General features: G+C 33.6%; 3 protein-coding genes across 3 annotated transcripts in view; all 3 read right to left on the bottom strand.

Annotated features, from left to right (window-relative positions):
• Positions 1 to 526: 526 nt before the first annotated feature.
• Positions 527 to 4,814, bottom strand: LOC108822592 (sugar transporter ERD6). Its single transcript, XM_018595708.2, has 18 exons — positions 4,417 to 4,814; positions 4,212 to 4,274; positions 4,032 to 4,121; positions 3,875 to 3,934; positions 3,729 to 3,794; positions 3,573 to 3,638; positions 3,365 to 3,440; positions 3,203 to 3,267; positions 2,446 to 2,538; positions 2,259 to 2,339; positions 2,073 to 2,157; positions 1,825 to 1,868; positions 1,676 to 1,738; positions 1,533 to 1,592; positions 1,355 to 1,408; positions 1,159 to 1,218; positions 917 to 1,031; positions 527 to 806 (listed from the first exon to the last, which is right to left on the bottom strand). Exons 1-18 carry the CDS (start codon positions 4,690 to 4,692, stop codon positions 682 to 684), a joined length of 1,542 nt encoding a protein of 513 aa, XP_018451210.2. The 5' UTR covers positions 4,693 to 4,814; the 3' UTR covers positions 527 to 681.
• A 9,305-nt stretch (positions 4,815 to 14,119) lies between these two features.
• LOC108822593 (sugar transporter ESL1) lies at positions 14,120 to 17,339 on the bottom strand. Its single transcript, XM_018595710.2, has 17 exons — positions 17,060 to 17,339; positions 16,880 to 16,942; positions 16,695 to 16,784; positions 16,472 to 16,597; positions 16,320 to 16,385; positions 16,166 to 16,241; positions 16,024 to 16,088; positions 15,843 to 15,935; positions 15,679 to 15,759; positions 15,513 to 15,597; positions 15,383 to 15,426; positions 15,214 to 15,276; positions 15,063 to 15,122; positions 14,912 to 14,965; positions 14,761 to 14,820; positions 14,567 to 14,681; positions 14,120 to 14,480 (listed from the first exon to the last, which is right to left on the bottom strand). The coding sequence occupies exons 1-17, from the start codon at positions 17,204 to 17,206 to the stop codon at positions 14,356 to 14,358; spliced, it is 1,413 nt and encodes a 470-aa protein (XP_018451212.1). The 5' UTR covers positions 17,207 to 17,339; the 3' UTR covers positions 14,120 to 14,355.
• Positions 17,340 to 21,756: 4,417 nt separating this feature from the next.
• LOC130494248 (E4 SUMO-protein ligase PIAL1-like) overlaps positions 21,757 to 23,777 on the bottom strand; it is a 4,295-nt gene continuing 2,274 nt past the window's right edge. The window contains exons 13-17 of the mRNA XM_056992165.1: positions 23,570 to 23,621; positions 23,426 to 23,477; positions 23,205 to 23,321; positions 22,507 to 23,121; positions 21,757 to 22,427 (exon numbers count right to left, since the gene is read on the bottom strand). Coding sequence (XP_056848145.1) covers positions 21,915 to 22,427; positions 22,507 to 23,121; positions 23,205 to 23,321; positions 23,426 to 23,477; positions 23,570 to 23,621 — 1,349 coding nt within the window. The 3' untranslated portion in view covers positions 21,757 to 21,914. The remainder of the gene's footprint in view (positions 22,428 to 22,506; positions 23,122 to 23,204; positions 23,322 to 23,425; positions 23,478 to 23,569; positions 23,622 to 23,777) is intronic.

Below are 23,777 nucleotides of genomic sequence, written 5' to 3'. Positions count from 1 at the left end.
TGACATTCTACTCAATATTATTATGCATACATGGGTGAACCAGACTTAACCGGTATCCGAATGTGGCTTCCTATTCATTAATTCTTGAACCGACGCAAAACTCCTGAACTTAATTTTCAACTGAAAATCAACCAACAAATTAGATAAATAATAGCAACGTATATCAGCATCATTCTTTTTTTGTGAAGAAAATCAGCATCATTCTTCATCGTAACAAATCAAAATATTCATCGATATGCAAGATAAAACTGTTCCATGTTTCATGAGAACCGTCAAGTACGACCCATTTGATCATCAACCATATCTTTAGACATATTCCCTATATTGTTCAACCGCTCGAACTCTTCTACCGTCCGATTTATAGTTAGCATAATTGATTACCAATAAGTACAATGGAAAATGTATATGGTCGGATGCGTCATGCGTGGTTATTGACCTCCTTTTCAATATAGTGAACTATATCACACAGAACTATATATTTTGATGCATAACTAACAAAAACCATACATCTTTTTCAAACAGGACCTATACAAATTTATTGTTGCCATTTTCCCATGAAAAATCCGATCCATACAACAAATCTCATGCAAACCCACACCAATCATAATAATCGATTTTTCTAATCGATTTTTTTCAGTTACAATATAATCGATTTGTATGATCATTTTAACCAAAACAAAATCATTGTACAAAGTTGGAGAGCAATGCTTGTATTTCTTCAAGTGATCGGCCTTTCGTCTCCGGTACTAGAAAGTATATAAATACAATCGAAAATGTGGAAACCATTGAAAAGATGAAGAACATTCCTTGCAAAAATGAACCAAAAAGACAATCAGTCACTTAAAACGAATTGTTTCGTAAAGTAAAAAACAGTAATTAAAGTAAAATTATATTTATATCCACGTATTGTATTTACCTGATGCATTCCATTGTAGCATGAAGTTGAAAGTATATGTGATAACCCATCCAAATAACCAATTAGTTACGGTAACTAAGGTTCCAGCTGACACTTTCACATTCATGGGAAATATCTGCAAACAAAGCAAAACATGTTTATTTGTATAAGACCCTTTCTCCAAAAAAAAAAAAAATTATTTGTATAATTCACTCATCACTGATAAAACTAAGGGAAAATATGAAATATAAAAGTTGGAATACCTCAGCCATTATAATCCACGGTAGTCCTCCCATTCCCATCGCAAATGACACAATGTGACCCTATACATTCCATAAATCACCAACTAAACTTATAGCATTCAAAGAAGTTAATCCCCAAAAAATTGAAGTTGTAACTAAAAAAATTTGCATATTTTTGTAACGGTATTTTAGAAAGGAAAAACACTAGGGCCAATACCAATACGCCGATGCAAGTGAGGATGGGAGTGAGATCCGGGAGAATTCCAAATGACTGCTCCACATTTAACAAAATTTAAGACAATAGTTAGGTTAGAAGGTTGCATGTTTTATATCCACAATCCTGTTAAGAAAATATTATATTCGTACAGTATAAGTATGAATAGACTTAAAATCACCTGGAAACCGTAGGAAACACTTAACAGCAAAGCACTTAAGCCCATCGCAGCACAAGAAGACTGTTCAAATTTACATTAAAAATAGTTTTTAGTTTGATGAAGAAATATCATAATAGTACTGTATTTGAGTTAGTATATTTAACCATTAGGAGTGTTCTCCTCCCCAATTTATCGACTATGATTGTTCCCAGCATTGCTTTCGGAACCTGAAAAAATAATCAAATAATTCATTCTTTTTAGTATTGAGATTTCTCTGATATTATATAAATGTTCTTTTGTTTTGAAAATTTACCATGATCGTGGCTATTACGGATGTCCCGATAGCACTTGGAAATCCTGAAAGCAAAATATATAAGTTTACATTTTCTAATTGGATTAAACTATTTACACATGACATGTTCGTATTGTCTATTAAAGTGTATCATAAGTCATAACTGTGATAAAAAAAAAGTCATAACTGTGATAAGAAAAAAAGTGTATCATAACAAATTAACTATATAGTATTGACATTAATATTTAGGATTTTCTCCTATAACTTACCTCCTTTTTGGAAGAGACTACTGGCATAATAGGTTACACCCGAGCTACCGCTCAATTGTTGCAAAAACATTAACCCGACTCCGATCTGTATACAAATATATGTCATTACATAATAACTGAACTATCATTAATTGAAAACAGTCACATTTCATTAGCAGCTATATTTTTCTTAGTTCAAATACTTACAAGTAAAGGATATGCATATCGTCTCTGAAACAATTCAGCCATTCGAGTTTCACCATCGAGCTCCGATAATTCTATGGTATCCTGTAAAAGGAAAAAAAAAATGAAAACTATTACTATGTTTCAGAAAAAAATGAAAACATTACTATATAATGGAACTTTTCAATTTTAGAGAATGGAAATTTCATACCCTAATTGTGCTTGCTTCACGAGAAATGTCCACATCTGGTCCCCTAAGGCGTTGCAAAGCCGATCGGCATTCTTTATCGCGACCTTTTTTCGCCTGTAACAATTGACATATATATAACAGATACAAAAGAACAAAAAAATAACAAAATACGATCGGCATTCTTCATGTTTTGGTATTTTCACACGTATTAAGAAAACACATTAACTATACATCATTTTTAGAAATTATCAAATTCTAATGCATTTTAACCAATAGTCTTTCAATAAATTCAATCAATTTTATTGAAATTTGCAATTTTTGTATAGGAAACATAAAAAATACATCTTTGTGAAACAATTTATTTTTCTAAAACATCTATCTTTAAAAAACAGAGGGAGTATATAAAAAATTCTTCAAACAAAATTTCAAAATCGGATTACAAGAAAAGAAAATGGATTAATAGGTTATATCTATAAAACCAATACCCAGCAAATACTCTCTCTGTTTTTAAATAATACATGTTTTGAGATTTTCACACTTTTTAATAAAACATATTAAAATTTACTTATTAGTGCATAGTTTTTTGTTATTTTATATTTCCTATATTTCTAAACCAATAAAATTTCAAGAAATGTAATTAATGTTTTTGAGATTCACAATTATTCATAATTAGTTGACAAAAATTACATTGAAAATATGAAAATACATCTTTTTGAAACAAAAAAAAATTCCTAAAACATACATCTTTAAAAAACAGAGGGAGTATAAATTAACGTACCAACCATCTTGGAGACTCGGGAATGAAAAATAAACAAAAAACGTGGAGCACGCATGGCACAAAACCTAGAAACATAAGAAAGACAATGTTAGATTAAGCAGGTTTGGATTAAATCAATTATTCTTCTAACAGTTAGATAATTATATATAGAAATAATCATACCGACTATTGCTAGCCATCTCCATGGAATGAAATTGCCAATGATGAAGAAGAGTGCAATGCCGCAATTTTGCATCAGCTGTTAACACGTACAGATATAACAAAATTATATGTGCATCCAATATAACGCTGCCCCAAATCAGGCTGGATCAGTTTTGATTAACTTGGTTGAACTTAAACCGATCCAACGAATAAATCAAACTTAACGTACTTGATTGGCGAACACAAACGATCCACGGACATGCTTTGGTGCAATTTCAGCTATATAGATTGGAATCTACATAAACACAACTTTGTCTAAGTGAATATCTTTTTTCTCTTTGTTGGTTAGTAAATTATTCTTTATGAGGTGAAAATGAAGTTTTACCACGTAGCTAAATAAACCAACACCGATTCCAAGTAGCAATCTTCCACAATCTAGCCACAATGCGTCCTTCAAGATATAAATATAAACAATAATAAAGATAATTTATCACTTAAAATAAACAAGAGAAAAAAGAAGTAGAAACAAACCTGAGCCAATGCTACCGCAAGCCAGCCTGTAAGGCAGAAGGCTTCGCAAAACAACATGGTCTGTTTTTTTCAAAATAAATAGTGGTATCAGCCGGTTTAGTATATGCTAACCGGTAAAACCTCAAACCATAGGATAAAATAGAAACGGAAAATTTACCCGTTTTCTTCCCAAGACGTCAGCGACTTTACCGCTGAATACTGCACCAATTAAACCTCCTAACGTCAAAATTGACCCGAACATTGAGTACTGCATGATCAATACAATAGATATGGTCAAATTAAAAGTCGACCTTCAAATCATTTATTATAAAAAAAGTTTGAGCACTAGAATATTCACCTCTGCAACTGAGAGAGATAAATCTTTGGTAATCCCTGATTGCGCACCTGATGAAAAACCGGCCTACAAAACCGATACATCCAAATCAATTAAACCGGTTCAGTCAGTAGTTCGAAAGCAAAAAATGAGACTTGCACACCGAATGGTTTGTAGTAAACCAGGTAAGAACCGAGAAAAATATAAGGATATAGAAAAGATGACTCACGCCACAACCGGTGCAGAAGGAGCCAGAGACGGCAACAAAGGTGCTGAGGAAAACAGTGGCGGTAACACGACATTCACCATCGTCGTTTTGAGATTTCTTGATAATATCTCTCGGTGATTTCTTGGTAATATCTCTCGGTGATTTCTTGGTAATATCTCTCGGCGACTTCCTCGATAATCCGGTTTCAAGAAAAAGGTCTTCGTTTGGGAACTTCCTCTCTCTTATGCTCAAGCTCTTCCTCAGTAACCCTTTCTCCATGCTTTTTTGTCTATCCATATTACTGTTTTTTTTGTTTTCTATTTGTTAGGAAGATACAATAAAAGTTGATCAAAAGAAAACAAATAACAAAAAGAAAAGTTGAGTTGTGAGAACTTCGAAGTCTCTTGAGAGGTTCTTATGCAAATTGAGGATTGGGTTTTTGTCTATTCGAACATTTTATAATACGTCATAAATAATTGTATTTTTTTTTTGTGGGTTTTATTACTTCAGTGGACTTGGTCGTGTATTTTAGGGTGGGGGATCAAACTATGGTCACTGAGTTTCATCTTACTATATATATATTTGTGTAATTGCATTTTGTTAATATTATCGGATATTTTAGAATAGGTCGTCCCGCGCGTATATATATAATTGATTTTATACATGAGAAGGCGGTTCAAAATAACACATTCTTTTAGAAAAATATTTGCTCTGTTTTAGATTGAGTGATCATCTTCGTTGACCTTGACTATTGTGTTTGATTTTTATTTTCTTTGATTGTTTTTTGCTTAATTATACTTGTTACAGTGATAGTTTTATTTGTGTTTTCCTAAATGTATACATGCATGCAAATAACAAATTCATGTGTTTTTTTTGTTTGAAGGCATATTCTCAGCATATAAATTCATGTGTTTATGTTCAATGCTAATGGAAACTCTAGATGACAAAAAAAAGGAAATTTATGCAGGCAAAGGCGATGAGTTTGTGAGAAATTGTTTAGAAAAAAAAGAATTTTATATGTTGTTAATGTTATTAATGATTGGATAATTGAATAGTCGTTGCGACTTTTATTTTTCTGGTAGACCATTCTTTGTTTTTTTTTTTGTTAAACACAAATTATTGACTTTCTCTACGCACATATACAGCCAAGGAGCAACAGCTATGAAGTTGATCCATTTCGAGTACTTTGAATGAGTTTTAAATTGATCAAAATCTCGTCAAATTTGACTGATCTATATGCATATATATTAAAATACGTGTCACTATGATCTATTTGATCTTTTTTTTTTTTTTTTTTTTTTTTTTTTTGACAGCAACAAACAGACTCATATAGACTCTGTTATCCAAACTGGTAGCTCTGCATCCATATGAACGACAAAAGACGGTTGCTTCCTTACACTGCGTGCTAGACTGTCCGCCTTGTTATTTTCTGTTCGTGGTATATGAACGAGCTCTGAACTGTTGAAACTTCTCTTCAGGACGAAGATATCCTCTAGGTAACTTGCAAAGGCTGGCCACTCTTCTGGTTCCGAAACCATCTTCACCAACTGAGAACAATCCGTTGCAAACGTAACTGAAAACTGCCTTAGATTCCGCATACATTCCATTGCCCAAATAAGGGACTCTATTTCTGAGTGTAGGGCCGAACTAGCCGCTCTTGTATTCCTTGCTCCCATAAGTCCATCAAAACCTTCCAGTGTGCTATACCATCCTTGGCCTGAAAATTGGTCATGTTCTTTCCATGAGCCATCCGTAAAGCACCATCGTCCGGGTATATTGGGTATCACTGGATCTGACAGGCTAGTACTGTCTAACTCCTGAGTCACACTCGCTTGTGCCTCGTCCCATAATAATGCCTCCTTCTCTGCCAGTTTAAGGGTCTCTAAAGGATCAATATCCAAATTACTAAACACTTTATTATTTCGTGCTTTCCATATGTACCATAAGATCCACGCAAAATGATGGTCATTCCATCCTGGTGGGATCCTCCAAAATAAATAATCTATGTTTGTAAACAGCGACTGTGTCGGGAAAATATTCAGATTTGAAGGGATTTTTGACAAAGCCCAAATCTGAACTGCCGGTGGGCACTCAAAAAACACATGGTTTATTGATTCCTCCGGTTCCCCACATCTGTCACAAACGGTATCCCCTTTCAAACCTCTTCCCATTAGATTCTTCTTAACCGATATACATCCCGAGACTAATTGCCATAAGAAATGTTTCATTTTTGGTGGGCACCTTATCTTCCAGCAGTGAGCCTTCAAAGAATTCACCGAAGGGCCATACTCCTGAATGATTTGACCTCTGTCCGGATAAACCCGCTCCACTTGATATCCTGATTTAACTGTGTACTTCCCATTCAATGTAAAATGCCAACCATCCCGATCATTTTGCCCAGATCGGCTCAGTGGCAAACTTTCGATAAGTTTTGCATCCAGTGGGTCCACCAGTGTCCTTATAGCCTGCAGATTCCAGGTTCTAGATGTTGCATCAATAAGAGCATCCACCGTGAGATCTGGATAAAGAGTATGATTGTTTTTATTTGCTGGTCTCGGGCGGGTGGATGGGAGCCAAGGGTCGTTCCATACAGAGATAGATGATCCTGTTCCCACCCTTTTGATTAGTCCTTTGCTAACCAGAGATCTAGCAGAGATAATACTACGCCATCCATAGGACGCCGAGTATGATCTAATTGGTTCCAAAGGCGATGCATTCCTAAAATACCTCCCCTTGAAAACTCGAGAAAACAAAGAAGTTGGTTTCTCGATTAAACGCCATAGTTGTTTCCCCAACATAGCCGTATTAAAGTCCGAGAAATCCTTGAATCCCAATCCTCCATCCTCTTTGGGTTTACACACTTTGTCCCATGATTGCCAGTGCATTCCCCTCGTATTGCCCGATGGACTCCACCAAAATTGAGCAACTGCACTTGTTAGTTTCTTGATAATCGTTTTCGGAATACGAAAGCAGGACATTATGTGATTCGGTAAGGCCGTTACCACTGATTTTATGATCACCTCTTTTCCTCCCTTAGTAAAAAATTTAAAAGTCCACCCATTTATTCTGTTATTGATACGCTCTTGGACAAAACCAAACACCTGTGTTTTGGGACCTCCCAAATTCTCCGGAATTCCCAAATATGATCCCATTCCTCCCAGATTTTGTATTCCCAAACAATCCCGAAGTTCCTGACGAATAGTCTCGTCAATCTTATGCCCAAACTGAATTGACGATTTATCAAAATTAATCTGCTGCCCTGACACCACTTCATATTCCTTTAGAATTCTTAAAATTGTCTGACACTCCTCCTTTTGTGCTCTGCAGAAAAAAAGACTATCGTCTGCAAAGAGCAAATGAGAAATTGGTGGGCATGCCCGTGCAACCTTTATTCCTGTCAATAACTTCTCCCTTTCCGCTTTGACAATATTTGCTACGAGAGCCTCTGTGCACATGATGAACAAATAAGGGGATAAGGGATCCCCTTGCCTAAGCCCCCTCTGTGGGATTATATTTCCTTTTGGTTGACCGTTTAAAAGAACTCTATACTGCACAGAGGAAATACAACCCATCATTAGGTGAATCCAATGACTGGCAAAACCCATCTTAGTGAGGAGCGCTTGAATAAAACTCCATTCAACTCTATCATATGCTTTACTCATATCCGTTTTGATAGCCATAAATTTACCCTGACATGATTTATTTGTCCTGAGACCATGGAACATCTCCTGAGCAATTAGAATATTATCCGAAATTAAACGTCCAGGTACAAATGCCGATTGTGTTTCCGAAATCAATACTGGGAGGCACGCCTTTAATCTTTGGCATAAGACCTTTGAGATAATCTTATATCCAACATTACAAAGACTTATAGGTCTGAGTTCCGTCATCCTAGTCGGCCTCTCTTTTTTAGGAATCAAGCATATGTTTGTGACATTTAGCCGTGAATCCAGTTCCCCAGTGGTCAAGAAACCATTGACCATATCCAGTAAATCCTTTTTTATTATGTGCCAAGAATGTTGGAAGAACAGAGCTGTCATTCCGTCTGGTCCCGGAGCTTTCTCTGGGTGCATCATAAATAACGCTTGCCTGATTTCCTCTTCAGTAGCCAACCGAATTAAGCGTTCGTTCATCTGTGGCGTGATCTTAGGCGTGATCTCTTCCAAGAAACCATCGAACTCCGTAGGGGAACTTGTTTCAAACAATTCCGCAAAATACTCCACAGCTACCTTCTCCACCCCTTGTTCCTCAATTATCCAATTTCCATTATTATCATAGAGTCCCACAATCCGATTACGAGTTCGACGCTGTTTCGTAAGGGCATGATAGAAAGCTGTACTTCTATCTCCTGCTATATTCCACATATTTCGGCTTTTTTGGTGCCAATATTCCTCCTCATCCTTGTAAGCCTCCTGTAATTTCCTTGACACCTCTATAATATCTTCTTGAGTTCTGCTATCATCTGTTTGTACTTCCTCCAGTGCCTTTTGAAGCTCGCCTATTCTCTCCTTCCCATAAGGTGGATTATTCTTTCTCCAAGTAGAAATTTCATGACGACAGTTGATTACTTTTGATACAAAATCTGCCGAGTTATCCCGACCAGCTCCTGCCGTGTCACTCCATCCTCTCCCAATTGTTTCTAATAAGCCTTCCTGACCTATCCATCTCTTGTCAAACCGGAATTGACCCCTTTTTTTCTTAATTTTATTTTCCATAAACGCCACCACTGGTCGATGATCCGATCCCACCATCTTTAAATATTCGGTATAAGAACACGGGAAAAGTGTGTGCCAATCCTCATTTGCTAATGCGCGATCTAAACGGCATCTAACCATCTTTTTATTTCTCCTTCCTTGCCAAGACAATTTATTTCCTCTAGCTTGGAATTCCAATAATCCAGTATTCCTAATCATGTTATTAAAAGATAAAAAAGTATCTGCACTCCGTAAATTGCCCCCTTCTTTTTCATGGTTTCCGGTAATCTCGTTCAAGTCTCCTATTATAAACCACGGATCCAATCTTGCCAAGCCATATCTAGTCAATCTTTCCCATACTTGATCCCTCTGCTTCTGAACCGGATCACCATAAACAAATGTCATGAAAACTCTTTTCCCCAGCATTACTGCCTCCACGTCAATCATTCTGTTACTTGTGTATAGTATCTTAATTTGATGCTCATTATTGTAGTAGAGAGCTAAGCCACCACTTGTGCCAATAGGATTCACTGTAACCAAGTTATCATAACCAAAATGAACTTGAAACCCCTGAAGAAATATACGGTCTTGTTTGGTTTCCGATAAAAAAAGAAAATCTGGTTTATGGAGTTGCCATATCTCCCGTAAATAACTTATCGTCCATTTACTTCCCGCACCTCTACAATTCCAACTAATAACTCTCATTTAAAAAAAACATTTTAATTTGCTCTTCCGAGCGAGATATCGGGTATAAGGACACCCTCTTAAATTCCCAAGAAACCATCTGCTACCAATCATAAAGCCTCCAGGAACGCACAAAAACCTTAGTTTACTATGCCCATAATCCAGAACCTCCCCTGTATATGGATCCTTTCCTTCAGGCTCCAACCGTAGAGCATTTTTACAATTATCCTGTCCAGCCTTTACAAAAAACAAAACTACTAATTTATTTTTTCTCCGCATTTCATCTAAACACCTGCGCCTTACCGCATATTGTATCAGAACCCCTTTTAACCAAATCCATAGAGGCATGATTGCTACTAGGTTTAAAGATCTATTTGATCTATTTGATCTATTTGATCATAAATGCAATAACCAAGCTCGAGAGTAAAAATTTAGACTATGACAAAAAAGAGTAAAAATTTAGAAAGCGTCCCGTTGGGCGTTGGCTTTCTTTTTGAATACTAGGTCACCTTGGCTACATGCACTGATAGATGTATTATTTGGGATCCGAATTTAATTTAAGATCCGTTCCGAATCCGCTCAGTAAATAAAATATCGAGGTGTCCGAATTTAAATCCGGATAGTAAATTTAAGAATCTGTCAAAACCGAATCTATATCCGAATATATTATTTTGTAGGTCTGGATATCCAGATCCGGATTCCTATTTATAAAATACATTAAAAATTAGTTGTATTAATAATTATATTTGATTTATTAATATTTACTCATAAAATTAGTTTTATAATACTATATTTTTATTTTAATATTATATTCATATTTATAAATCTTGAATAAATATTTAATTTATGAATTATTTAGAATTTTATATTTTTAAAATTATTATTTTATTATATTAATTATTTTTACGAATCCGGATCCAGATATCCACAGATAATATGATATATAGACGGATATCCGAAATCCGGATATCCGTGGATAATATGATATATAGATGAATATCTAGAAATCTGAAAACCAAATTCGGATATTAAATTCACGGTTCCAATAAATCTAAATCCGAATATCTAAAATTTTCCCGATCTCCGGATCCGTCTCAACCCTGACTAATACACATCTTTTTCACTTTTCGTTAATATTCAGTTTCGACCTCAATTTCTTTCAAGAGTTAATTAGGTCCATGGAAAATTTTGGAAGTTACCAAATGCCATGCGCTGTTTGCAGAGCCCACAAAATAAAAGAGCCCATTTTCCTTTTATCTAAGCGGATGAGAAATACCGATCGGCCCAGTATTAGTTACGGCTATTGTGCAAAATACACTTTTACTTGACCTGCGCCTTGTCAAAATGGTATAAGTAATAATATATAGCGGTTAACATTATTAGTAAAATAATATACTTTAGACTTTAAAGTATATATTCCGGTCTTGTGTTAAAATAATTGATTGTCACTGCATCTCTTTGAAAAAATAATGGTCCATTTATATACCGAAGCCATACCAAATACCAATGATATCATTGATCTCTGATAATTTGAGCAACATATATACACGTGTCATACACAGTCATAATTTTGGTGAGCAACACAGTTATTCAACAAATTCTAATTAATATATTTGTCCAATTTCCATTATTAACGACCAAAATTTTAGCAAATTTATATTTATTGTAGATCATCTTTTCATAATCTAGGAAATGCATAAATATCATGGTCAAGATTGATAAAATTATCCTCGAAGTTATAGATATTTGGCTCAAATAATATCAACCACCCCCAAATCACTATAGATTTGGCTCCTAATTTTATATGCTTCCTATATTCTAAAACATGCAATAATGTTGTATGTGGTTCCTATTTTCGAAATTCGAAACGTTGTAAAAAGAGCACACATATATAAAAATGTATAATTAAAAGAATATGTAAAAGAATGTATAAGTAGATGTATACATATATGCATTTTTTAGATATTTCATATTTCATATCTTGACCAAAATTTTAGCAAGTTTATATTTATTGTAGATCATCTTTTCATAATTTAGGAAATGCATAAATATCATGGTCAAGATTGATAAAATTATCCTCAAAATTATAGATATTTTGCTCAAATAATATCAATCACCCCCAAATCACTATAAATTTGGTTCCTAATTTTATATGCTTCCCATATTCCAAAAACATGCAATAATGTTGTATGTGGTTCCTATTTTCGAAATTCGAAATGTTGAAAAAAAGAGTACACATATATAAAAGAATGTATAATTAAAAGAATATATAAAAGAATGTATAAGTATATGTATACATATATGCATTTTTTACATATTTCATATTGCAAGTAAGCATACATATATATATATATATACAAAAGAATGTATAAGTTCAAGAATATATAAAAAATGTATAAGTTCAAGAATATATAAAAGAATTAATTTATAAGTTCAAGAATATATAAAAGAATATCAGTAAGGATAAAAAAATATATAAAAGAATGTATATAAGTTCAAGAATATATAAAAAATGTATAAGTTCAAGAATATATAAAAGAATATATAAGTTCAAGAATATATAAAAGAATGTATAAGTTCAAGAATATATAAAAGAATGTTAGTAAGGATAAAAATATATATAAAAGAATGTATAGGTTCAAGAATATATAAAGAATGTATAAGTTCAAGAATATATAAAAGAATGTCGGTAAGAATAAAAAATATATATAGAAGAATGTATAAGTTCAAGAATATATAAAAGAATGTATAATTTATGTACACATATATGATAGCAAAATCAGTAAAGCATGTGATAATTAGCATACAAAAAAATATGATCCGTACAGATGCAAAGGAAAAATGTAATAAAAAACTCGAAATGATATGTGTCCTTGGACTCGACAACTCATTTTATATAACATGTTTGCAATGCATATGTGTCAAATAATATAAAGAATGAGCCAAATAATATATTGGGAATGAGAATATAACAAACATAATAGGACCAATGACATTATATGTAATTACTCTAGTAAATTAAGGATAATTTTAAATGATGGCTGAGAAGGATTGTGAGAGTGACACATAGGCATAATGACAACATCGAAATTAGTTTACTTTTTAAAGGTTAAATTTTTAAAATGTTTATGGATTAATAATAAGGGGATTTTCTTGCCAAATATCTTCTGAAAAGAATTGGACTACCACCGAGCTCAAATATCTTAGGCCCATTTACTATTGTTACGTCGTCTGAATAAAAAACCTTGATCCATAGCTCACTTATCTTCACTGATTTTTCAGCAAACTATGCAGTGCGTAATTCATACGCGACTATGACGTGATCGGCCAACTAACCTACTATTTTGTCTCTAACTCGGTAATGTTCAATAGATTTGTTTAAGAAATTTATCTATTGAGCTCAGCTTGTTCAGCTTCAATTTGGTTTAGTCTTCTAATTTATACATAAGAAAACGAATTCAAGTAACATAATGGAGCGTTAGAGAAAATGGAATTAGGGTTTAAGCATATTTTTGTCATCTACTTAAAATATCTTGATATGAGAAGAAGCGTGCACTAGTTACGGATTAGTAACTGGACTATACTGTCTAGTCGATTAGCGACTTCTAGAACAACTTTCCAAATTTTTATTCAAAAAAATATCAACGAGATCATGGAAAGTTGAGAAAAAGTTAACTCATGAGTTCATTCCTATATATTCGCTTTGTTCCTTTCTGATTATAAAAATATATCTTTCTATAAGTGATTCCATTTCTGTTTTACAAATCATGTTGATACGTCCAAGTGGCCAACTAGGAATAGTTTAACACTGAAATGAATATCTTGGTTACCACTTGTAACAATAGATAATAGATTAAAACGTCGCTTCGTAAAGTGACCAAAAAAAATCAAAATAATTAAAACGTCGGTACGGTGGCTAAACTTTCAAATTGATCAATCCTTATAATATTTGCAAATCAGATGTGTTAATCGTGTCACATATATGGTTGTTAAAGCTGAATATTTTATAGTTAAATTTGACTCGATCCGTTATTTGATAAAAAAATCAAATACTCGTAAGTTTTCAAAACAAAACAAATACTAAAAATAAACATCTGTTAAAAATGAATCAGATCACAAATACTAAAATATTTTAAAAATTAAGTAAAATTACATATTGAAGCCCAAAAAAATGGAATAAACCAAATGATTAGTCGGCCAAAGTTCATTGTATTATGAAACTTACAGTGAAAGCAAAAACACAGCAACTGAGGATTAACTTTTATAATTCATGAACAAACCAAATGATTAGTCGGCCAAAGTTCAATGTATTATGAAACTTACAGTGAAAGCAAAAACACAGCAACTGAAAATTAACTTTTATAATTCATTTGTGCATAAAGTGGGATTATACTATACATGTATAGGAGCTGCTGAGTAACACACAAAGAGAGAAACACAGAGATCTAAACTTTCTTTTTTCAGATGATCCCTTTGTTATACTGTTTAAAATGAGGAAATAATTATACAAAAACTACTATGAACCTAAAACCTCCCCCTTTTGAATCCAAAAAATATAACTATGAACAGGTAAATCTCAGTCTCATTGTAGAAAATCTGTAAGAGAAGCTTGTATATCTTCTAGCGTTCGTCCTTTAGTTTCTGGTACCATCGCATAAATGAAGACTATACCCGCAGCGCATGTACTAAAGAAGATCAAGAACGTTCCTGAAAAGTACAAACTTCAAAAATGAGATGAAGGATTTAATAAAGTTTGATCATGTTAAGAGTTTTAAAAGACCATATAATAATACCTGATGCGTTCCATTCTATCATGAAGTTGTAAGCGAAAGCTACAATCCAACTAAAGGACCAGTTGGCTAAGGTAACCAGAGTCCCAGCTGATACTTTAACATTCATTGGGAAAATCTGTAAAACAAAAATGTTTTACCCTTTTTAGAGCTGAAAAGGTATTTAACTTTGAGGTGAAGTCAATGTTGGTTGATACCTCGGACATGATGATCCATGGTAAGCCTCCCATGCCTACGGCAAATGAAGAGATGAAACCCTGATATTTTGGAATGTAAAAGTCAGGTCAATTTATACAAAGAGCATTGTTTTTAGTTGCTTCTTTTATGTCAAAAGATGTTTATATATACCACTACACCGATGCATGTGAAAATTGGAGTGAGCTCATCGAGCATGCCATATGACTGTCCAAAAAAGAAAAGTAGAAATGAATAAATATAACAGAGCAATATTAAAGTTTCTATATCTTTTTTTTTTGGTCTAGCGAGTTGTTTATTTTACCCGAAAGCTGAAGGAAAATGCGAGGAACAAGCTGCAAAGGCACATTCCACTAGTAGAAGCCTGAAATTAAAGTTCATTCTTTTTAAAAAAAAAATCTAAATTTTATTTGCTTCATTTCACAGTTGATCAGAAAAGGTAGAAAAAAGTTTACCAGTAGAAGCGGCCTTCGTCCCATTTTCTCAACCAAAATCAGACCCAATATAGCTTTTGGTATCTACAAACAAGAACACATGATGCATAAGTGTAGTCCTTGGAAGAAATGTTTATTATTTTCTTAAAAGAGTAAAATAAATCATTTATCATTTTGTGCAACGACATACCATGATCACTGCAAGAATCATCGAGCCAATGCTGCTTGGAAATCCTGTCAAGAGTAAATATTTGTTACTCGAAATGAAAACAAATCAAGAATAGTTACATGAGGAACAGAGTTTGTTTTTGCTATTTTACCTCCTTTATCAAATACGCTACCGACATAAAGCATAATCCCTGAGCTTCCAGAGAGCTGTTGTAGAAGCATTAGCCCCACACCAATCTTTAAAAAGTTCACAAACATTCAGTAAACGGCCAAGGAGAAAATCACATATTCACCATAAAAGGTTATCGAGTAACTTACAACAAGAGATGGAGCATATCTCCTCTGGAACAAATCCATAACCCGCGATTTTGGTCCTTCTTCAAACAAGATCATGGTTTCCTAGAGTTGAAAAGTAAAGATTATTAGCAACGTTTTGAGTTGAAACAACAAGAAAACAATTAGAAAATAGTTGTTATATCTACTTTGATAGTGTTGGCTTCTTCAGAGACATCAGCATCCTCCCCACGGAGAAGCTGCAATGAAGCTCTACATTCTTTGTCACATCCCCATTTTCCCTACATACCATGTAAACCAAATTACAATTGTTTACTCCACATTTTTTTCCTATATACATCAAAACTTTTAGAAAATATTTAAACATACCAGCAATCTAGGGGACTCTGGAATGAAAAATAAAGTCACAACTTGCAAAACACATGGAATCAGACCTGAGAAAGAAACCAATAAATAAATCATTCTCCAATCACTAAAGTTGTTATTAGATAACAAAAAAATTAAGCTTTACCTACTAACGCCAAATTACGCCAATGAACAAAATTTCCAATGACGTAGAATAATGACAACCCACAACTTTGCATCAGCTGTAATTAACAAACATTAGTATATCAGAAGATTTTCTGTCTAAACCATTATTATTCTTTGATTACTCTTTAAATTACCTGATTAGCAAATACAAATGCTCCTCGGACATGTTTTGGTGTTATTTCTGCGATATAAACTGGTATCTGGTTGCAACAGAGTTAAAATAGTATCAGTTTAGACTAACCAAAAAAAACTTATATAATAAAGAGATGAGTAAGAAAATATTTACCACGTAGCTGAATAAACCAACTGCAAATCCAGTGGAAAACCTTCCAGCATCTAGCCAAACCGTGTCCTTTGCAACGGATATTGCAAGCCAACCGGCGATGCAGAAGATTTGAGCAAACCACATTGTCTGTTATTTTAAAAGAACCAAGAGAATATCAGTATAGGCAAGAAGTTTTTTTCACAAAATAAAATACAGAGGATATAGATGGTAAGTTTAAAATTACCCCTTTTCGACCGATGAGATCTGAGACTTTCCCACTAAAGATGGCACCAAACATGGCTCCAAAGGTCATGATTGAACCAAACATGGAGTACTAAAGAAGTAAAAAAGAGACAAATATAAGCCAAAAATAGAAGCTAGACTAGACTTTAATTGAAGAAGAATCATGAAATGGTTTGGTGTTCTTACTTGTGCAACGGAGAGGCCTAAATCTGTTGTGATCCCTGTTTGAGCTACTGATGAATAACCTGCCTGTAATATACAACCCCATACACATGAATCATAGATTTTTTTTGATATATATGATTTATTCTTATTGTTTTAAACAGAAAAAAGGAACCAAAGATTTTGATGAATGATTTGACTTACCGCACAGCCGAAGCAGAAAGAGCCACAAACAGATACAAAGGTACTGAAGAGCACAACCACGGTGATACGACACTCGTTGATGTCGTTTCGGTTCTTGTTCAGTAACAAGCCAGCTTCTAGGTTTCTTTGGTTCTCCGACATCGTCATCTTCTTGCTCTTTTCTTAAGAGTATTTACGATGATATTTGTTTTTGATTGCTTTTTGGTTTCGACGGAAGACTAAGTCGAAAGAAAAGCTCATTTATATTCCTTGAGTAGTGGAGGAAGGAAAGCCAGAGGTCAGCTTCCAACTTTTCTTTTGTGTCACGTTTCCTTTTTGTTCTATTTAAAAGGAAATTATTCTGTTCATTTTATTTTCCTTTTCTTTTTCTTATTTGAACTTTTAATTATTCTTTTTTTTTCCATTTGATTTTTTATTACTTGAAACTTTTTATTATTTAAAGTATGTGATTAATCACAGTGGCGGAGCCACATGGTCCAAGGATAAGAGCAGATGCCCCTGATGATTTTTAAAAGTTCCATGTCAAATTTTGGTACTGTTCTTCATGCCCCGAATGATTCTTTAAACAATTTGATAGTGCCCCCACAACATTCACCTCTACATCCGCTACATCCGCCCCTGATTAATCATCTTTATCAATTTGTTCTTTTGTTTTTTGCCAGTGGCTGTTATCCCTTCTTTATTGGGTAACTTTGATATTGGTCCCCACCACGAATCAAAAACTGTAATATAGTGAACTTTGTGATTCATTATATATGTGATAATGTTTAGATGCACTCGTGAATCTGTATTTGCATAAACTAACTAGCTAAGATTTGTTATATTGAACAGAACTATCCATAAATACAAAATTTGTTTGCATATGTAGAAATCAGAATCATCTAGACATGCTTGCATAGTTCAATTTTTTCAGTATACTTGTTAAACAAAACTGACAAGTGTCTTAGGATTTATATTTATACGAGTTTTACCAAAAACACATGTCTTGCGCCAGTAACCAAAAAAAGCACATGATTTGAATTATTTGTTGTTGTCCAAAAAAAAGACTTGTCACATGCAAATGGATTGGTCGAGTCAAACACATGCATGATCTCCCCAGTGAAAATTAAGAAAATAAGTAAACTAAAATACAACATAATTGCAATAATCACTTGTGGTATATATTAAGACCTAATTGTTTTCTTTTTTAACTACCGTTTTAAAAAGTCAACTCATCAATTGCCGCGTATAACCAATATTTCGAGTCTTAAAATACTCTTGAAAAGGGAGTAGGATATAAAATATCTTACGTGATTGCTAGGACGTGAGTTAATCAATTTTCTCACGAATTGAAATGAGTTGTCACATTTAATATATGGTTGCATGCAATAGTAAACGCGTTGTTAGAGAGCTTTGAAGTTTTCATTGAAAAAAGCCGTGTACGTTATCTGTTGCGTTAGAGTAATGACCCAATTCGAGATTACTTGTAAGCAAAACTAGAAAGTTCATATACATATTTAAATGTCTTATGCTCACCGGTGTATCCTATCATTTCAAAATTTTGACATATTTTCATATCTAGTTTGATAAAGACAGATTTTGATTGCTTTTCTTGGAATTAAGAAGATCGATCATGAAACCACCAACAACCTTTAAAGGTATCTATTGTCCTATTCAAACTTATCTTTAACAGGAACTGTAGGGTTATAGCCAAATATGAGGTAGATTTTTTTTTTTGAGACTCTCAAATGATATAACGAATCATAATGTTTAATATGAATCGAGCGTGCGTTAAAATTCTAAGAACTCAGTTATGAGCTGAGATTATTATTGTTGTTGTTGTTGTTGTTGTGTGTTTACTGATTTCAGAAATTGTTTGAAAACATTAACGTCACAATACATGCCATGTATCAATTAAATGTTCGAAGTGTTTGCATATTGAAAGACGATGACTTGTTAAGTGGATTTTATCATCTCTTGGCACATGCATTAAGAAAAGTCAAAGACCAAGTAACACGCTCACAAGTGTACTGAGTTAAAATGCCGTTGCAGTAAAGGTCTGTACAAATTGAGTAGTGTTTTGTCACTGCAAGTGCAGGTGATTGTCTTTTTCTGGAATCATTTGATCATATTTTGTTTCTCATTACTTTATTTGTTTTAGATATATTTTAAATTTGTTCACACATTAAAAAATGACATTCATATTATAATACATCATTTCATGTAATTATCAATTTGCAATAAAATAAAATTAATAGTAATTGAATAAAGTCACTAATTTTATTGAAATTTATAATTATTTAAAAATACAAATTTAATTGGAAAAAAAATTTGTGAAAGAAACGGAATTTAATAGTTTATCAGTGTATGTTATCGCAGATGGCTTCATATAACAGATAACTTTATATGTCAAAGAAAAACATATAACTTCATATATATATATATATATATATATATATATATATATATATATATATATATATATATATATATATTCTTAGTCTAAGGATTCACATTAACCAATGAGTTCTCTAAACAAGTCAGTCATAAGGGTATTTAAAATGGAATAAAATGAAGCATAAAATAAAAATATTTTACTCCTGCTCCGGTTGTAAAAAATAAGTTTACTCTATAGAATAATCTAGTTTTCGTTTATTGATTACTCTTTTATAAGTGAAAAATGGATATGATTGAATTATTTTTTAATCCATATTCTATTTTATTCCGTTTGAAGAAAAAAAGAGTTTCACATTGGAAATACTCTAAAAATTTCTCCAATTTATTGTTATTTTCGTCTTTATAATAGTATTTAAAAGTGATATTACTCCAATACACATATATTTCTTCCTTTATAATAGAAATCTCTAAATATAAGAAAGAATAATATTCTTCTATTTATATTCTATATTTAGAGATTGCATTTTATAAGAACACATTTGAGTATATCTCATATCTATCATAGAATTACTTTATTTTATAAATGAAAATAGCAAAATACATTGGAAACGGTTTAAGGTGAACTGGAGTTAAAATTGATAGAGCGAGTTGGAAATGGAATCGTGAGTAGGCCTGAGCACAATCGAATACTAGCATTCTTTTTTAATATATGTGATTTGCTTCGTACTTCACGGATATCTGATTTTTCGATTTGTTTTGCTTAGCAAAAATACGGATATCCGGTTTTCCGGATATCCATTTTTTTGATATTTTGAATATTCACGGATATTTTACGAATACTTCATCCACTTTGTTTAATACAAGTAAATTTTAGAAAATATAACCATTTTTAGAAATATTTTTACATAAAAATAAAGTAAATAATTTATGAAACTATATGTTTTATAAATTTTTAAAAATTAATAATTTTCTTATAAAAGATTGTTTTAGAAAAGTTGTATTTTTATATAAAAAATTTATATTCTCTTTATTTAGTATTTTTATAAGTAACTTTTAAAATAAAATTTAACAAATTATATGTTAATAATAATATACAGAGAATATATATATATATAATTTGTATAAAAGTCGGAGTAGATCAGATATCCGTTTCTAATTTTTTTTTAGTATTTGTATTTATTTCGTTTTTAACAAATATTCATTTTAGTATCTATTTTACTTGAAAATTTTACAAATATCCGATTTTTTCGGATCGATCGAATAACCAATCAAATAAAATTTACACCCAGCTTTATCCTTATCGTGAGCTTGTTTGAATTTGACTTGCTAATAAATTACAAAGACAAATACTTTACAAGCATGGGACTATTCTACGGTTATATAGATTGTTGTTGTTACAGACAAGTGGAGCTCGGCTGCTCGAGACAGAAAATACGATAATAGAAGTAAACATTGGTTAAAACTTTCTACTATTTATTCATTTGTTTAGTCGGAATCCCCTCGTGGTACATTGGATCCGGTATCTCTCGCTCCTTCACTTGTCCAATATTTGATAGATAATACATTCATGCGGTGTTCTCTTGTCGTCTTTCCTATATCGGTTTCCCCTCAAATAATTGTCTTTTCTTTTAAAAAAAAATTATAATATGAGAAGGTATAGGATTCTAAGTGAGATTTGATGTTCTCGAAAGAACAATTCCAACAAGTTTCATGTTTATTTTATTTTTTATTTGAATAGTTCACGTTTTTGGTATGATGAACAGAGTACCTACCAGTCCACAACTTCGATCCACTTTCCCTTATTCTTAGGTGATAGGATTATGTTGACCAAAAATAAAAGGTGATAGGATTGTAATTAGTTTTTTTTTCTTTTGTCTTTGGCTTACAGGTTAGGATAATAAATTGGTTGATAATACTACTCCACTGTATTGGTACTTGATCCGATATTTGAACCAAGTACACAATTCAAATATGAGTTCGATAGGTAGGCAAAAAAAGAAAAAGTATTTAAAACGTTATTCTTTTAGGATAGGAACTGTGACCTCACAAAATGAATGTTTGAGAAATGAACTATAGCTTGGACCACCGCAAAAGTATATACATATAGGACAGAAGTCTCGTCATTTGATTGTTTAATAATGTCTAGTGAGTGCTTTCAGGTTCTGCTTAAATTAAGAAACGCACTAACACACACCTGAAATGACGTCCCCTAATCTTAAACTTTATGAATTATTAGGTTAAAAGTTCTTTGGATTTATGTTTACAAATATATTTATGTTAACAAAAGAATTAAATAATTACCGCCTTCTTTTCAAATTGAGTAAATCTCAAACATACCCCCATATACATACCGGAAGCCAAAACCGGTTAGTAACAGAAAAAACAATAACGACTTGTATGCTATTTGGTTTGTGTTAGTGGGATTCATGCTATTGCTACAAACAGCTGTGGCTGCATATCATCTAAAGCCATCAGATAATCACCATGTCTCAGGAGGCATTGACCAAAACGACCCCAGCGTCCCAACACCTTCAGCCACGGGAACTGAACCGAGTCCAGCTTCCGTTTGTTGAGCCAAAAAAGCTTGAATTTCATCATCTATGTTGTTATAGTAAGCTGTTGGTTGAGGCTGAGGAAGTGTTTGAGCTTGTCCCTGAACCGGCATATAATTATAAGCTGTTGCCTGAGGAAGTGTTTGAGCTTGTGTCTGAACAGGCTGAGTAGGTCGAATGGTCATGTGGTCATACCCCGTGGAACCGGGCATTAGACTGCCTCTCATACGGATCTGCCCTGTGTTAGCGGGAGTCAAATTCATGGACTCACGCGACGATGCTGCGCCAACAAGATTCCGTCTCTGAACAGGTGTTTGCATGTGTCTCTGGACGGAGGTCCCTCCATAGTTGTTGACACCCAAAGTTTGGGGATGTGTAATGGAAGATGGGATCGATCTTTCCTGCACAGTGGACATGCTCCTGGTGGGAAGCCTCTGGTTCTGCAAACAGATGGGAACATAATTTTTAAACAGAACGAATAACAAAAGAATAACAATTGAGTACATATGGATGACGAACCTGAATTGCATACTGGTGATTCAACGGAGGAGGCATGGGTGTCACTGGAGTTTGAGTTGTGCTATTTCCATATATATGACTCCATCTCTCCATCAAATCAGTGGTTCTTCCGAGACAATTTCTAAGGGGGGTAACATGTGACCCTTGAAACTGAGAAGACTGAGCACCAGGCATTGATATGTGAAAGCTGGGAGTATTTGTAGCTAATCTTCTATCTTGCGGATATGGGTTGGTACGAATGGCATCTCTTCCTGCTGAATCTCGCGTGTTTCCTACTTGCGTAGAGTTGATGACGTGTTGCTGCCCATCAACTATATTCAAAGTTTGTGGCAACTCTGGCAGTGCGTCAGTTGAAAGAGAAGACAGACCCCGGATCTCGGATACACAAGGCTTCTGTTCACTGACTTGAGTGCCTCCGGATGTTTCCATTTCATCCTCATCTCTGGTAAGATCCAAAACAGTAGGCCCCAGGTTTTGGAAACTAGTTGGGTCCATGTTTTCATGAGTGGTTTCCCGCACACCTCCCACATTCTCACCGTTCTCCGTTACAACCCTCCATGATCCATCAGCAGAGATAACCACATCCGTAACATTACCTCCCACCTCCTTTAGAATCTGTGGATATTAGACAAGGTTGTTTATCCAGCGTAGGATGTCAAAAGATATACCACCAAAGCAACAGTAGTAAGCTGCTTTACCTTTATCATGTTTTGATCTACACGGATGTCAGTATAGCAAACAGACTGATTGCAATGCGGGCAGCGCCATGATGGTATTCTCGTATTTATTTTGACATAGTTCCAGAAATCAAAACACTGCAACAGAAAATAACAATATATTATAGTTTCTCATACTAAACAGATATCAAAAAAACAAGACTGATACTATCATTTCTCGCACTAAACAGAAAGTGTGTCACCTGAAGATGTTTACAGGTATGACCCTTCACAGGAAGTTGGAAACGTGTGCGGCTGTTACAATGGTGATGATTAGATCTTTTAAAGGTTAAGGTAACTGTGAAAGCAATTTCTTGAGATGTAAATATAGAATAGCATCCCCGTACCTGATAGGACAGCTGAGAGATATCCTTGATGGTCCCTCAATTATGTCACCATCTACAGAAAAAATAGAAAAAAACAAACAACGGTTGATCTAGAGAAGAGTTTTCTCAGGAAAAATGTATGAATGCAAAATGGCTACATGACTTCATTGTGGAATATACAATAAACATTAAGCGAATGGTTTCTTATCCTAGTGACTATTAGCTCTTG

This window comes from Raphanus sativus, chromosome 8 (genome assembly GCF_000801105.2).
Source record: "Raphanus sativus cultivar WK10039 chromosome 8, ASM80110v3, whole genome shotgun sequence".
NCBI lineage: Eukaryota > Viridiplantae > Streptophyta > Magnoliopsida > Brassicales > Brassicaceae > Raphanus > Raphanus sativus.
The sequence above is the reverse complement of the archived record's forward strand: the minus strand, read 5'-3'. Positions and strand labels throughout refer to the sequence as shown.